Source organism: Quercus robur, chromosome 2, assembly GCF_932294415.1.
Source record: "Quercus robur chromosome 2, dhQueRobu3.1, whole genome shotgun sequence".
NCBI lineage: Eukaryota > Viridiplantae > Streptophyta > Magnoliopsida > Fagales > Fagaceae > Quercus > Quercus robur.
The window spans coordinates 57915757-57933183 of record NC_065535.1 but is presented as its reverse complement, the minus strand read 5'-3'; the positions used below and the strand labels follow the sequence as shown (position 1 = coordinate 57933183).

The 17427-nt window shown below is 35.3% G+C and overlaps 1 protein-coding gene across 8 annotated transcripts; it reads right to left on the bottom strand.

Annotated features, from left to right (window-relative positions):
• Positions 1–8366: 8366 nt before the first annotated feature.
• LOC126714173 (pentatricopeptide repeat-containing protein At5g04780, mitochondrial-like) lies at positions 8367–14673 on the bottom strand. 8 transcript variants are annotated; one of them, XM_050414198.1, is made up of 7 exons: positions 11352–14673; positions 11155–11255; positions 10058–10100; positions 9627–9694; positions 9264–9478; positions 8825–9063; positions 8367–8602 (listed from the first exon to the last, which is right to left on the bottom strand). In XM_050414198.1, exon 1 carries the CDS (start codon positions 14472–14474, stop codon positions 11646–11648), a length of 2829 nt encoding a protein of 942 aa, XP_050270155.1. In that variant the 5' UTR covers positions 14475–14673; the 3' UTR covers positions 8367–8602; positions 8825–9063; positions 9264–9478; positions 9627–9694; positions 10058–10100; positions 11155–11255; positions 11352–11645. The 8 variants fall into 8 exon arrangements, with proteins under 8 accessions (XP_050270155.1, XP_050270156.1, XP_050270151.1 ...); XM_050414199.1 differs by having other exon boundaries at positions 8566–9063; positions 11352–11521; positions 11606–14673; XM_050414194.1 differs by having other exon boundaries at positions 8566–9063; positions 10058–10978.
• Positions 14674–17427: the final 2754 nt, after the last annotated feature.

The following is a 17427-nucleotide window of genomic DNA, read 5'->3' as shown; positions in this document are numbered from 1 at the left end:
ACGTGTGAAAAGTGATCTAGAAATTTGGTTCAATGTCCTGCTCATGGCGTCGTTTCCTAGACCTTTGCAAGATGGATTTTTATTCATGCACTTATGGTGGTAATCCTCATCACCCGAGAAAGACTCACTAAGGGTAGTCCTCGATCTGGGCCTGTAACTACCATCTCCTTCCTCACTAGAAGAAGAAACAGACCTTGAGGGAGTTTTCCTTCATTGTTCACGGCGCAAGTTCCTCTGCTATTGACATTCCATTTTGCAACCCGCATTTAACTTCACCTGGAGGGTAAAAGGGTAATTTTGCCTTGAAAATATTCATCTTGATTCTGGTCATTAGATCCTTAATCTCATTTCACCAAAATGATCTTAATGTTGTAATGATCAAATCAACTGGTCATAAACCCTAATCAGACCACTAGATTGAAAGTTATTATCAAATCAAGTTTTAATGGCTAAGATGCACTATCACAAATTGAGTACGACTATATATGATTATAAACAATTGATTTCAATTGGTTGTAAGTATAATCAATTTGAGATCAATGATTTATCATAATTTGATTGGTTATAACTACATTTTATGGTAGAGTTGCACATACCTAAATAACTAGATAGTTAAATATTAATTATTTAATGAGTAATTTGTGCAATTATCTTTTAATTAAGGTAAATTTGGAACTAATTACGTCTGAAATGGGAGTGATTGGAGCCTATTAATATTAATTGGAAACTAATTTGGGACCTATTTATGCTAATTGTGCTGAAATTGTTTTCTAACAAATGACTTCTGCTCACCATTTCATTGATATCTCTCAGAATATTTTGAATCTGTAAATGAGGTTAATTTTCCCAGAAATTAGACGTCTGACACTTCAATTTTAGCACAAGAACCAAATAATTCTGATCAGAATTGAGTAAAATATGATTTTTTGAAGTTGGCTTTACAAGCTATTATAGTAGCTACGAGAAAACTGAATTTTGCTTGCTCCTCACTCCCACCAATCTCTACATTTAATGCACCAGATTTCCCAAAAGTTAAAATGAAGTCTAGGTTCATGATTCTTTGTCAACCCTCATTAAATGGCATTACATTCATATTTCATCAACCACTGCTATATAAACCCCCCCCCCCCAATCTCCTCTATTTGAAGATAGAAAAAACCCCCTCTCTTCTCCTCTCTTAAATTATAGAAAGTTAAGTAGTCTTGTTATATCTTGGTCTTTTTAAGACTCAAGGTATTGAGTGAGACTCACTCTTCCTCTCCTAAATCTTCTTTTCCTCCACCCTTAGGACCTCCCTCAAGAGTCTCCTCCTCCACCATATGGATTTTGTATGAAGGCATAATCCCTTTCCCTAATTGTTTTTTCTTTTTTTTGCCATGATGAGAGTTTAAGATTAAAACATGATACTAATCATTTAAATTCCTTTAAATGTTCTTAATTGTTCTTATATGTTCTTCACATGTTCTTAATTGTTCATCACATGTTCATGCGTAACACTAATTTCGATCTTAAATCCACATAAAAAACATGAAAAATATGTTTGTTTAATGATTCTTTTAAATTCTTGAATCTAGGATATCACCATCCACACACATTCACTAGAATTTATTTCTCAATCCAAATGCAATGCTTAATAAATTGAATTAGGGTTTATCACGTGTACACACATTAAACTCAACATGCAAATTGATTTATATATTGAATGATATGATATGAATATTGGCCACCATAGTCTAGAAGACCGATTTCACTGGGTAAGGTGGGTGCCTAACATCTTCCCACCTTATAACATAACCTCCGAACTTAGATCAAGAGTTAGTAGAGCAAATGTTTATCCATGTAATTTTCAATTTCTAAATTGTAATTAGGAAACAAAGCCATGTACTTTATCTTAGATTGTATCTAGGACCAAAGCCATGTAATTTTCCAATAATCAATGTAAATTCAATTGAAAATTAATAAAATGAAGAATTTTTCAAATTTGTTTTTCTTATTTATCCCAGTAATTAAATAAGTGGTGACTCCATTGTAAAACTCTTAATCTAAAGGGGAAAATATAACTAGTCGAACCTTTATTTTGAGAGCCAATAACATGACTTTACCCATTCACGTGAGTTTGACTCAACATCCTATAAAACAGGTCGGGGGCACGGTCTATCACATCCGCAAATGATCAATCTCAAGTTGCATGTTCCTAGCATTTTCCTCATGAGAGATGTGACTCCCAGTTCGAGATTGACTTCTACTAGTATGGGTGGTATGTACACTTCCCTCCTGGTCCCTTCTTCGTTTAAGATGGAGGAAATGATCTTGACGTCGAAACCTCATAGATTCCTCCTGGTGTGGACCTAAACCCACCATATTTGAACGTTAAACTCACCACAACACCAGAATCCCCACAGACGATGCCAATTGTAAGGACACAAATTAGCTCCCAAGCCCAAAAGATGGATGAACTTAGGTCCAAAGAGCCCAATACAATGAATTTGTAGAGAGTGGGTTGGAAAACTGGGTTTTAAATGAGTTTGACAACAAGTAAAGTGAATCCAGATGACAGGAAAAATGAAGATAGACTGGTTGTATCTAATAAAAATTGTTATCGGCACAGTCCGAGGAGATCAGTTCTTGTATATATCTCTTGAAATTGATTACAAATACAGTTCTTATAACTACAGTGTTTTTCTCTTAATTTTCCGATCCCTTCCCCTTAGGGTCTTCTTTCTATTTTATACTATCCTCCCCCTTCATCTCTACCTTCCACATGTAAATTAGATTGCTGGTATTGATCCTTATCCTATTAGCACATTCTTGAAGTCTTTGGGGAGTAGCTGTAAGGCTGAAAGTTACTATTCAAGTATCACTTCCTTATTAATGCGGCCAGAGAGTTAGCTGCAAAGCATTTAATGCGGTGGTAGCAGCTTTCCCTTTAGATATTTCATAGCCTCTCTTTATGTTGTTCCGTCTTGATACTTATCCCCATCAGTGGAATTGTCCGGAACGTTGCCCTTGATGTTAGACCACACCTTCTGATCTCGGCTTTGCTCAACTGAGGAAGCATTCCTCCTCGAACCACCTCCCTAGAACATCACGCCTAGATCCCTTCTTTTATTTATTAGTGCTGATCTCTATAACACGTTTATCCATCCTTGGACTATGAGTTGTCCTCAAATTGGGCCCCCGGCCCAATATATTCTACTGGGCCTAACATCCCTACAAATATATAGATATATATACATATATATATAAATATATATATATATATATATATATATAGATTTCCTTGTATAGCAAATCCCAAGTATCTCGTTGATATCATTATAAATACAATATATTGAATCCTTTCAAGGGTCAGGCTCAAGCTGATTCACATAAAATTTCAGTATTGTTGTTATTTTGTATTTATTTATTATTATTTGATTGTGTTTATTTTTTGTTGCAAGTATCACTCTATAATTCTCACAATTTTTCAGTTGGTATCACAATTGTAGTAAGCATCTCGAATCTCTAATTAAATTTTTGTTGTGTTTTGTTAATTTGAAATTATTTATTGTTATTATTATAACCAAAAAATTTGAAATAATAAATAATTTCAAATTAACAAAACACAAACATAAATTTAATTAGAGAGTCGAGATGCTTATTACAATTGTGATACCAAGTGAAAGATTGTGAAAATTTTAGAGTGATACTTGCAACAAAAAATAAACACAATCAAATAATAATAAATAAATATAAAATTACAACAATACTAAAAGTTGATGAGAATCAACTTGAGCTTGACCCTTGAAAGGGTTCAAGAATTTTTTTTTTTTTTTTTTTTTTTTTTTTTTGATAAGCTGTTATGATATTGAAACTAAAGAAACAAAACAAAACAAACAGGCCGGGTAATCTTTTTCACGAATAGACTTGACGACAGCAGGAAGATTACCCTTATTAAAACGCAAAAAATGACTAGAAAGTAAAGAAAACTTGGAAGTAACATGAGCTTCTGCATTACAACTTCTCCTAAGCCAAACGAAATTGCAACTAGAAAAGGAATGAGCAATATTGCAGATATTATTGACGGTGGTATTAATAGACCAGTCAAGGGGGAGGTTAGGGGATGATAGAGGGTCAAAACAAGCCTTGGCATCTCTTCAAAACAGACGAGCTTCCATTGCTCTTTGATTGCAAGCTCCACTGCCCAGAAAATGGTGGAAGCTTCAGCTTGCATAGGAGAACAAACTTTGACATATTTGGACTAGACTTTAACAACATCACTTCTATGGTCTTGAGCTACAGCTACCAAAGCTGCTAAGATATTATATTTATAAGGGTAAATTCCACAAACCTATCCTGAGATTTGGCATAATACCAATCAAGTCCAAAGGATTTAAAAACTGACCACTTCAGTCCTTAAACCCAAACGGCTTATAACACCGTTACCAATTTTTAATTCTATTCCAAAACTCTCCTCTTTCTCTCATCTGTCTCCTTCAGTCTCTTTCCTCTTTTTCTCCGACTCTCAGAGCTTTCCCAGTAAACAAACAAGAAGAAGAAGAAGAAATTGTAGAACACGTTCCCAGTGAAAAAAAAAAAAAAAAAAAAAAAAAAAAAAAAAAAAAAAACCTTGAATAGAACCAACAATCAAAACAAATTTTCATTTAATGAGAGTAAAACACAACAAATCAGTTCATTTTGAATATTTAAATCCAAATCAACGAACCTGCCGTCAAGAACCATACCAAAAATCAACGTCAACACAAAATCAAAAACCAATCTCAGCTTCAAATCCAAAACCAAACTCAACAAATCAAAACCCCCCAAAAAAAATCTTCTCAAATTCACAAACCCAGCACAAGCAACTCACTCTTTTGATTCACGATCTCATCCACTTGCATGCAATTGCAACTCTCTAGCCTCTGCTTTCAATGAGTGACCCGTCGAGTGTGAAGGTTGGAAATGTCTAGATCACGACTTGGTCAAGACTGTGGCGGCACGTGCATTCTGTTACTGTAACTGTGGAGGATGAATCAACATGAGAAATTCTAGAGGCGACAGCCACACGCCTTCGCCGATCCAAACCAAAAAACCCAGAAAATATTCAAACTAAAACCCACAAAATTCCAAAGTCAATCCACAAAAAAAAAAACCCAAATCTTCCAACACAGATCTAACCAAAACTCACAAACCACCGCAACTCCACCACTGCGGTGCACCACAAAGACAAAGAGAGGTCAGAGAAAGGGACGTGGAAGCCATATGGAGAGAAGAGAAAGAAGAGCTCTGGGACAGAGAGATTTAGAGAGGTCTGACATAGAGAGAGTAAAACAATCCCTTTCTCCCTTTTACATTGATCATAAAAACCCTTCCTCCCTATTACTGGGATCGTGTTCTTCAATTTCTTCTTCTAATATGAGTCAGAGAAAAAGAGAAGAGAGACTGAAGGAGACAGGTGAGAGAAAGAGGAGAGTTTTGGAATAGAATTAAAAATAGGTAACGGCGTTATAAGCCGTTTGGATTTAAGGACTGAAGTGGTCAGTTTTTAAATCCTTTGGACTTGATTGGTATTATGCCAAACCTCAGGGTAGGTTTGTGGAATTTATCCTATTTATAATGATATCAACGAGGTACTTGGGATTTGCTATACAAGGCAATATTCTATAATGAATGAGAAATATTTGAATTTCAAAATAGAGCATTGTCAGCCTTTTTTTTTTTTGATAGAAACATTCTCGGCCTAAGTTAAAGGCAATAGTTGTGAGTTCCAGTTAGCTCAACTGGTAAAATCTCTGATGGTTGAATAAGAGATCTAGGGTTTAATCCATGCCTACACCAAAAGTGGATTGGTGTCTTGGTCTGATGATAAAGAACTATCATTAAGAGCGGACGCCATAGGTTGAAACTCTCTCAAAAAAAAAAAAAAAAAAAGTTAAAGGCAATATGCCAAAGTTATGGACATCAATTACATGATATTTGAAAATACAATATTCCTAGCCTAAGTCATAGGCTGATTATATGTTATTAAATAAAAATAATCATATTCATATATAGTGACGATTAAAATTTATTATGGTAAATACCAAATATAACTTACAATACTTGTAGTCTTAACCATAATGAAATTGAAAGAAACTCAAATAAAGGATTTCTTAATCTAAATTTTGAATAACAACAACAACAATAATCATAATCATAACCATAATTATAATCATAATCATAATCATACAAAAAAATATTAACTCTAATATAACAATACATAATATTTTCAATGTATTAGCTTATAATATTTACAAAGAATATATTTATAAAATAAATTATTTTCCAACCAATAAGCACCATAAAAAGACTTGTCTTTTGATATCAAAAGAACTTTATTTAAATTAAAACAATCACAAATGTAGGATTTATTTTACTAAATAATAATAATAATAACATACATATAAGTATGTAATAATAACTATAATATAATTGACGAGTCATATTTACATTAATTTTAATATACAATAACAAAAATATTATGCAATATGTTATTATTAAGTTTCCTATAAATTGATAATAACAAAATAAAGAACGAATTAAAAATTCAATTCATAGAGTTGCGAAGAAAACTTACTATCATAGTTTATTTTGCTAAATGAAATGTACAACTTACAATGGTTTAATAATAATAATAATAAAGGTATTATTATTTATTATATAATATCATTACTATAACAATTGATATTTTTAAAGACAAAGTGTGCGTTTGGGTCTGGCTGATGCGTTTGCGTTTGCGTTTGCGTTTTTCTGTTTTTTTTTTCACGCGTTTTGAGACAATTTTACTGTTACGGCTACTATTCATGCATTGTTCATAAACAGTAACCGCAAAATTTGACTTGTCAAACAATTTTTAGCTAATCAGTGCACATTTAAAAATTATTTTGTTACAGTGTTTTTCAGCTTTAGTTTTCAACTGTATCCAAACAGATCCAAAGTTTATCTACAAAATTTTTTGTAGCATGAGGTTACAACCTTACTCAATAAAATAAATATTATTACGTATTTTGTAAATCTAATCGTTGAATTGTATGTTCTTTACACCCTTAATACATATGTCAAATTTTGTATCAATTGGATATTATTTATTATACGATCTATAAGCTTATATTTTATGCATAATTTTAAACTAAAAAAACTTGCAATTTAAACAATTTATTAATGACATAGCTATTGATTTTTAATTTTCTAGAAATTTTGCAAGCATAGAGGACATAAGAAGAAGATGTAATTCAATGGTGGATTTGTCAAAATTCACCTCCAAAAAAAAGATATTGAGTAAGGTTGTAGTCTTAAGTTATAACCAATTTTATAACTAAATTTTGTCTTATTTTTAATACTCACATTTAGATAAATTTTTAGTTTCTATAACTGAAAGTTAATAAAGCAAAGAAGAAACTCATATTAAACCAAAACTTACAATCCTAAGTTGTGCGGAATAGAGCAAAGAAGAAGAGTGATGCAACAAAGAACAAGCAGAAAAGAGTGAAATAATTTGAGGAATGATTGTTAAAAATTAGTGCAAGGAGATGAAAAAATAGATGCTGCCTTTTATAATGGTGAGGAGAAATAAAATTAAAAAAAAAAAAAGTGTGTAGCTTGAAAAAAGTAACAATGTAGGGAGCACTGTTAACTTGTTTTTGCAATGATTGAAGTTAAGAGAGGATTTCTGTAATGAAATGAATTGTAGAAAGGACGAATAATTTTTACTTTTACAGTAATGAAATGAATTGTATAAAGGACGAATAATTTTTACTTTTACAGTAATGAAATGAAATTACAATGACATCTCCGGCACAAAACTTTTTTCACACACACCAAACTGTTTCGGTCAAAGAGAACCACTGACGACAATATTTTTCCCCCTCCTATTTCAGCCAAAAAAAAAAAAAAAAAATTTCTCTCCAAACAATTTAATTGTCACCATTCAACTTTTTTTTTTCTCCTCTCTCTTATTTTGGCAATGAGATTGCCACAATCCAACTTTTTTTTCTTCCTTTCTCCTCTATTTCGGCAATGAGATTGCCATAATTAAACTTTTTTCTCTCTCCTTTATTACGGCAATGACATTACCACAAGTCAATTTTATTTTTCTCTCTCCTCTCTCCCCCTATTTCGGCAATGACATTACCATAATTCAACTTTTTTTTTTTCTCTCTCCTTATTTCGGTCAAGTCAGTTGGACAGCACAAAAATTGGGTAGATATTTCGGCAAGGTATTGCCGAAATCACTTTTTCTTACTTTTTCTCATAATTTCAGTATACAACTGCTGAAATTCACCTCTCTTTTCACTACACATATCACAAATAAACTTGAATTTACACAATATTTAGCCAAGAGAGTCGAGTGGCCAGGCAAGGAAAAAATTATGAAATTACCTTCAGCTTGCAAAATGGGAATTTATAGTCCAACAAAGTCTGCTGCTCAAAATGCAGTAACTTCACTAAGCTAAAAAAAAAAAAAAAAAAAAAAAGGAGTAATACAAGGGTGCACTTTATCACAATACACAGCGGGACATTGTTGTCTTGAAAGTTGAAACACTGCCATGATCAGAGTCCAATCTGAATTCTACAAAATTTCAATCTGTAAATGTGCATATAGCAAATGAGAATTATTCACAAAGCCCCAAGATCCAACTTAACAAACAAATCATTAACACTGATCCGCTAAAGAAAAACTTGATACAATTAAAAAATTTCTACTATGACTAATTTGTCATGACTACTTCTACAAAGTATACTGTTAAAAAAAGTTCTACTGGTTTATCTCAGTAGAGTTTCATCATCATGGAATCTTCCATCACACCTGAGGATTGAACTTGCTGAGTTTGTATCGGCTGCATTTCCGATTTCTTCTCCTTGAGAATAACCCGCCTAGGCATTACATCTAGCAGAAAGCTTCCACCATTCCACACAGATGCAGAAACACTTGGTATTTGGAAAATCACATGCAATTATATGACAGGATGGGGACTGTAAGTGCCATGGTTGCTACAGTAAACAAGGCTTGGCACACAATGAACATGAATAAGCGATTTTGATCCCCTAGCAAACCAATTAAGCGCCACCAAGTTAGTAGACAGGAGAGTGGGACAAAAAACATTTTTCTTTTTTCTTTTTTTTTTTTGGGGGGTGGGGGGGTTGTAATTGGAGGCAAAATTCTATCCAAAAAAAATTAAATAATAGCAAATTAATTTTATGGCCAGTTATAATCGCACAACAGATGTAAATGTGCAGTGAGACACCTGTAAGAAATGACTTCAGGATCTCTTAACAGCCTTTGTTGACCCAGGACATTAACAATGAGAAAATGGAGAGCCAGCCATGGGTATAAGCAACTAATTGAACCAAAAAATAGCCATGTTCAATGGTAAGTTTTGCCCTCCACATATGGCCAAGAAGCTTTGCAAGAAGTTCCTTCCGGGTGCATGGCTGCAGCCATGGTTGCTGGATACTTCACCTGAAAAGAAAAAATATTGCATTTGGTACAATTAATGCCCATGCTAGTCTTCCCTGCAGTAACATAGAAACGAGCCAAAAAATTGGACAAGTGAATAATTTCCCAATTGAGGCGCAGGCTGCAGAGTGCCCTAGGAGTACTTGCTCACCTCAGAAAATGAGAAGCAAACCATAGTGGTTTGACCAAGAAGATTATATACGCATAGTAGCAAACATCCTGAGACACAAGAACAATTATGTCACTTCCTCATTTTTTTTCATCTTAGGTTACTCCAACAATGAAATATACATATAACAATGTAAAATGATCACTGTCATGGTCTCTAGAAACTTTGGATCAATGGGGGCAAAGTTAAAATTAAAGTGGAAAAACTAATGTAAAACTCCCTCAAGATTTCAATGGGATGCATTAAAGAAATATATAAAAATAGAAATAGGAAAAACAAATTTTGACTTATCAAAAAAAAGAAGGCTAAAATGCAAAACTGACTTTCTAAATTTCATCTTTTGTCATATAGGTCCTTCAAGTTTTAGTTTTGTTGTTTCAGTCCTTTAAGTTTTAATTTTTGTTAATACAGACCTCCGTTAGTCTTCTGTTAAGCCCTCCGTTAGCAGCCATTAGTCTCCTTGCAAGAAAAAAAAAATGGACAGTAAGAAACAGAAAAATTAACTATAAGTATAAAAACTTTTTGGGATGTTAGAGAAGAAAAAGGAAAAAGGAATTAAGATAATGGAACTTGTTGAAAGACACACTTAGATGACCACCTTGGAGATTGTTTTTAATTGGCTTACATGAAAACACTATCTTCTCAACAAACAAACAAAAAAAAATGAAACACTACAGAATAGAAACCGCTGAGCTACTTTCGTTGGTAAAGTGAGATACAAAAATTGTCTGTTTCAACAAGAAGATTTTGACTTGCCAACCTTCTCTATGCCAGCGGCTCCACGAGATACTACAGACTGAATAGTTGATGCCATTGATTTTTTCTGTTCCAACGTGCAAGAAGACTTTTTTTTTGTTTTTCTTTCAAGGAGACTTATAGCTTCTAACGAGAGGATTTAACAGAAGACTAACGGAGGACTGTATTGATAAAAATTAAAACTTAAAGGATTGAAATGACAAAACTGAAACTTAAAGGACTAAAATGACAAAAAGTGAAACTTAGAGGGTCAGTTTTGCATTTTAGCCACACAAAAAAAAAAGGAAAATTTTGACATACCAAAGTCTCATTCACACAGAACTTACCAAAATCTCATTCACAGCCCTCATAAATTACCATTCTTCACTTCCATTAGAAGTTAAGAACCAATATAGATAACGGCGAAAGAAAGAAACAAGTTTTAACGGTGCATGTTTTTGTCAAATGTTTTGACAAGAAGTCTTTCCTCAGCACCTCACCACTGCAATCTGTTGATTGCACACAAATATGTGACATCACTGTGACTGATTCTAGTCCAGTCCCCAACTGGTTCCAACCCTCCAAATTCATACAAATATCTAACAGAAATGACACAAAGGCCTATGATTAGTAACAACATAACCAAAAAAAAAAAGTGGCTACCAGAACTCAATACCCCACTGCCTAAAAACCCAATTAAGCTTTACAAATCAAGAAATAAATGAACTCATGCAATTATGGAATATGCATAAATTCTCAATATTGTAAAGCTTACCAAAAGATAGTAATGCCATTTCTTGAACTGAGAGTATATCCACCGAAGAGGAACAAAAGTCACATAGAACAAGCAATATTCATAGGGAAAATCTTGGGGTCCTAACATAGAAAGATTAACAAAAAAATATAACATAAACAAATGGTGTATGTAATGCTTTCTATTAATCAAAACAACAATTACACATATAATGTTACCTTATTTAACTCTTCTATCCTTCCACTTTCCATCCCCCACCATTTTCTATCCCTCCAATTTTCCATCTCCCAACCAAACAAAGCCTAAGTAGGAAGCACCATTTGAATTTTGAGCTAGAGCTCATTGGCATCATTTGCATTTGTTTTAGAGCCCCCAAAAGATGAGTCACCTAGACATTAAAACACAAATCACAGTAAGAAAAGGCCATAGGTTCATGATAGGCCTCCAATATGCCCTTGTGTCAGAGGTATACTTGGTTGGAAAGAAAGGTAACACTTCTCCCCCACAAAAAATCACCAATAGTCTCCACAAGAACACAAACCATCTTTAAAATGGTGGAATCTATTGACATCTCTCACGATAATCTCCCTTGAGACAATTTTACAGATGAACTTGAATGCGGCATGGCAATCCATACAGATTCGAAGATTCTTCTTCACCCTAATTGGAGTTCCTGGTGGAGTAGCAATCAAACCAAAAGCCACTGCAAGCCTTTCACTATGGTGGAATAAAAGCTGCTCCTTTTCACTATGTTCTAGATCATGGAGGTCAATCTCTACCATGGGAACATAGCCAGCTTTATTCATAAGGTCAGCCAGCTCATCAAGCTTGGCATATATTTCCTTGCTTCTATAATGGCTTCTATCTCCCACAATAAAGGTGAATACCTTGTCTTTGACCTCAATCCAACTCATTCCAGGTTCCTTCTTCACATTGCTATCTTTCATAAGCCTTCTTACCTTTGCAACATTTTCCCACATGCCAGCTGATGCATAAATGTTTGCAAGAAGAATATGGGTACCAGATTTCTCTGGTTCAAGAGTTAGAAGCATCTTAGCAGCATGTTGGCCCAGATGAACATTTTTATGGATTCTTGCTGCTCCAAGAAGCGCACCCCAAACTGAACCATTAGCTTGAAATGGCATCATGTTCATTAGTTCCATTGCTTCATTTAATTTTCCAGCACGGGCAAGGAGATCAATCATACAAGCATAATGCTCTTGCATTGGTTCAATACCAAACAACTCTTCCATTGAATTGAAATAATGTCTGGCTTCAGTTACCAGACCCGCATGATTGCATGCACAAAGGACACTAACTAAAGTTATGTGATTGGGGGGGACACCATCATGAAGCATCTGATTAAACAGTTGGAGGGCCTGCTTCCCATGCCCATGCTGTGCAAGTCCCCCAATCATTGCAGACCAAGAAACTATTCCTCTCTCAGGTATCTCAGAGAAAGCACAGTCTGCATCATCAATGCTTCCACATTTTGCATACATGTTGACTAGGGAATTCCCGGCAAAGACATCAGACATGAATCCGAACTTCAGAACATGGACATGTATCTGTTTTCCTTGTTCATATGCTGATAAATTTGCACAGGCATTCAGAAGGGAACTGCAAACAAATGGATCCGGCTTGATTCCCCTATCTTGCATTTGCAAATAGAGCTTTAGTGCTTCCTCTCCTTGACCATATTGAGCATAAGCTGTGATCATGGATGTGAAAGCCACCAGATCTCCAATTGGGCATTCTTCAAAAATTCTTGCAGCATTTTCAGCATGGCTACATTTTCCGTATGTATCAAGAATGCTGTTTACAACATAATTGTCAGAATGAAAACCTGATTTTACAGAAAGTGCATGAACTTGTTTACAAACATTGATATACAGCAAACTAGCTGTAGATTTTAGGACTGTGGATAATGTAGTCTGGTTGAATCCAATTCCCTCCTTGAACATCTCAGTGAAAAGGGATACAGCCTCCATGTCTTCTCCATTGTATGCATGTCCAGAGATAACAGCATTCCATGCAATCAAGTCCTTTTTTGGCATCAAATAAAAAACCATCCTCGCTTCACCCATCATATCACACTTTGAGTACATATCTATCAGTCCTACACCCACAAACGAATCTGATTCTATATCCATTGTTATCAATCTAGAGTGCAACTGTCTACCCAATGCCTTGAGCCCCAAGCCAGCACAAGCTTTAAGAGCACTAGATAAGGTAAACATATTTGGACATATTTCTGACCTTTTCATTTGCGCAAACAAGTTTAAAGCCCAACCATGGTACTCATGAAGAACACAGCCAGCAATAACAGCATTCCAGGAAACAATGTCAGGTCTTGCTATTTCCTCAAAAACAGCAACTGCATCTTCAATATCTCCTACTTTTGCATACATATCAACAAGTGCATTTGCTGAGAATGGATCAGAATCATACCCAAGCTTTATCAAATACCCATGGGTTTTCTTTCCTTGACTATCATCCCCCAAACCTGAGCATGCATTCAGTATACTGGACAAACTAAACTCATTAGGTCTAATTCCATTCAAAATCATTTCCTGAAACAAATCCACTGCTTCTCCACAGAAATCACCCTGCACATAACAAGAAAACAACGCATTCCACGAAACAACATTCCGCTCAGGAATTGTATCAAACAGTCTCCTCGAACTCCCAAACTCCCCACATTTTGCATACATAACAACCAAAGTATTCGCAACAAACACATCGGACTCAAACCCTGTCACAACTGCAATGCCATGAACCTGCTTCCCCAGCTCCAAATCCTTTGTCATCGAGCACGCCTTAAGAACACTAGGAAACGTAAACTGATTGCACTTAACACCCAACAAATGCATCTCATGAAAGGCCAAAAGGGCTTCCTCACCAAGCCCATTTTGTGCATACCCAGATATCAAAGCAGACCAAGAAACCAAATCCGGTTCAGAACTTTCCTCAACCAGCTTCCGTGCATACCCGAAACACCGACACTTTGAGTACAGACTAATCAAATGATTCCGAAAACTGGGGTCCTCAGATAATCCAAATCTGATCATGTGAGCATGGACTTCCATACCTGAAGTCACAGACTTGGAAGCAGTGCATTGTGAGAGGAGCTTAGAGTAAGATATAGAGGTGGGGGGTGTGAAGATTTTTGCATGGAAAGAGCTTAAAATAGCTGTTGTGGTTTGTGGGTCTCCGCTAAATTTAGCGTAGGTTTGGATAAGTTTAGCAGAAAAGAGAAAATGGGTTGGTAGGTAAAGTGGTTGGAGAAGAGGTTTTTGGAGGGAAATGAGGCACCAAAGTTTCATGGTCCATTTGATCATTGAGTACAGCTTCAAGAAATAAAGAGAATAGTGATATAATTCATGATTTAACTAAGTTCCCAACCCAAGTCATTGTTGATTTGCTTCCAACATAATCTTGGGCTGGAGAGCATCGCGTAGAACAGGAACACTCACTCTGGGAACTGGATGTACAGTACACGGCTAGGGCATTTGTGTAGGAGAGAATGAAGACGTTGAGCGCAGAGTTGTTTTTTTTTAAATTTAAAGGCCACGTGCGATCCCACGTGATATATCCGGTATCAAAAATAGCCTATTCTGGTGAATTTCGGCCGGTATTGAAATTTGACCTATGGATTAATGCATAAAATTAAGAGTAATACCCCAAAGTTTGGAGTTGTTTATATTTTACATCTTAAAATTTCAAAATTTGAAATTTATCTTCTAAAGTTTAAGAGTATTTTGATTTTACACCTTAATATTTCAGAATTTGAATATTACCTCCTAAATTTTGGGGGTATTTGGTGTAAAATCCAAACACCTCTAAAATTTAGAATGTAAAATCTAAATTCTAAAATATTATGATGTAAATTTGAACATCTTCAAATTTTATGGGGTAAAATTCAAATTTTAAAATTTCAAGATATAAAATATAAGCACCTCCAAATTTTAAGGGTGTAAATTGCAATTTATTCTAAAATTAGATTTAAACCCAAGCCATGGCATTGGGCATTGGCAGGTGACCATTACTTGGATGTAGCCTAAACAGTTAACCCATCCACCCCATCACACCTTCTTGGCTTCTCCTCTGCACTGCTTCTTCTTCATTTGTTCTTTTTATGCCCATTTGTCTTCCAGTTTTTTTATTGTGCCTTGTATTTGTAATTGTGCTTTATTATTTTTGACTTTTTTATTCCATTTTTTTTGGTTTTGTGAGCCACTCCACCTCCACGTGCCTACAATGGGAACTCGGAAAGGAGAGTTAAAATTTCTCATGCTTTGCCCCTCAAATTTGGTCAGCTCTTCATCAATGTGTCTTAATTGCTCTCCAAAACTCACACCCACGTATCTCGGTTAACTGGCATAACGATATTCACCTCTATGAAGTATGAATGACTCCACTTCCTTATTGGGCTCCGTAGTTCTGTCCAACCCAGCTCCTCCTCTCAATCCACTTGGGTTAAACCAAATAGGGATGTAATTAAGATTGATGTCGACGCTGCAGTGGGAATTAATCACTCGGTTGCTGCTTTTGTGGCCAGAAACTGGAGAGGGGAACTGGTTTTTGTGTGCTCTACAAATGTGGAAACTATCCTCCCTCATCAAGCAGAGGTTGAAGTGATGAGATGGGCGATTTCAGTTATTTGCTACCAGGCTCTTTACTTTTCAGATTCTAGTGAACCGTGGAGAATCAAGACTATTGTTCAAGATATTTCTCGTAAGGTCTCTCGTTTCCAAGACTTATCTTTTAGTTGGGTCTCCAGAGTTGCAAATGCTGCAGCTCATTGTTTTGTAGAATGGTCTTTGAATTGTAATTTTGTGGCTGTGGGGTCGGTTGGTATTGGTTGGTGTCCTCCCTGTTTGGAGATTGCTCTTGTTAAGGACTCTGTTCCTTTGTAGTTTGTCTGTTTGGTGCTAATAAAAATTTCTATTCATAAAAAAAAAAAAAAAAAAGAAAGGGCTCCATCGCTAGTTGCCCTACCTCACCTTCATCGACCACCTCCCCTGTCGCTTGCTGACCCTCATTCGCCGTCCCATCCTCACCATCCATGGGATCTTGGTTCTCATCACCCTTAACTGAGACAACAACTCATCTAGGCTACTTTGTGAACAGGGCATGAAGCCAAGGCCCGCACCGTTAAGTATGTTTTGGTTATAATTAATTTATTGTTATTGTTGTTTTGCCACTCCACTCCACTTTATAAAGAGTTAAAGACCAACTTTAAGACCTCCTACACGTACCTTTTATTATATTATAATTCAATGGATCCCTTTTTTTTTTTATATATATATATATAGATAGATAGATAAAGATTTGATGGACTTGAACCATCTCTTGCTGCGATATTTCATTCTCAAAAATATTCAAGATTTCCATCGCCACAACTCTCGTTCATTTTAACAGTATTGTAAACCCTATCCAGCTTGGATCAACAGTGTCTAATTTTTGCCTAGATATGTATAGTCTTAATTTTGTATGTTCAACGCTTTGGGTTGGTAAGCCAGTGCAAGATTTAGCACACTTTCTTTCCCCTAGTCAAAGGATCAAGTACTAAGCTTGTATTCGTGACGCTCGAGAGGCCACTTGTACTCTTGGCAATATGCTTGTACTTTATTTATTTATTTATTTTTTTTTTTTTTTGAGTCACACTTTTGCCTTGACTTCCTCCCTCTTTTCCTCATCTACAAATATTTTAAAAGGACGAAGGAGTTGATAATACAACAATTTAAGTTACAAAATTGGATCAACGGGTCATATTATTGACCAAAAAGTTAACAAATATTCAAAAAAATTATTAAAAACAATAACAATTATATGCTAGTATGTTGTATGCATAATCCCAATAAGAAAATGAATTCAAAAGTGGGGATGGCAAAATTAATCTTACCCACGGGTACCCAACCCGTGTAATATTAGGGGCAAGTTTGGATTTTTATAATCCAACCCTAAGCGGGTGCAAGTCAAGTGCGAGTATTAGTAATACCCGCCCCGAACCCGAATAGATTATATTTATAGTTAAATTACTAAAATGCCCTAATTATATATAACCCTAACTATTTCCAAACCCTAAACCTAATCAATCTCATTCTCATCTCAACCACCTCTCTCAAGCTTTCACTCTCACTCTCTCTACCGCTAGCCACCTAACAATCTTAGCCGCCCCGCTCTCAAGCTCTCACTCTCACTTTCTCCATCATGGGCCACACCCTCACACTCACTCCTTTAGTCAGTTGCAACAACACCCTTACAGGTTCATTGTTCTTGGCTTCTCAT

What these genes read in the sequence shown, in the direction of transcription:
- LOC126714173 (XM_050414198.1), bottom strand. Translation starts at nt 14,474, where the DNA reads ATGATCAAATGGACCATGAAACTTTGGTGCCTCATTTCCCTCCAAAAA.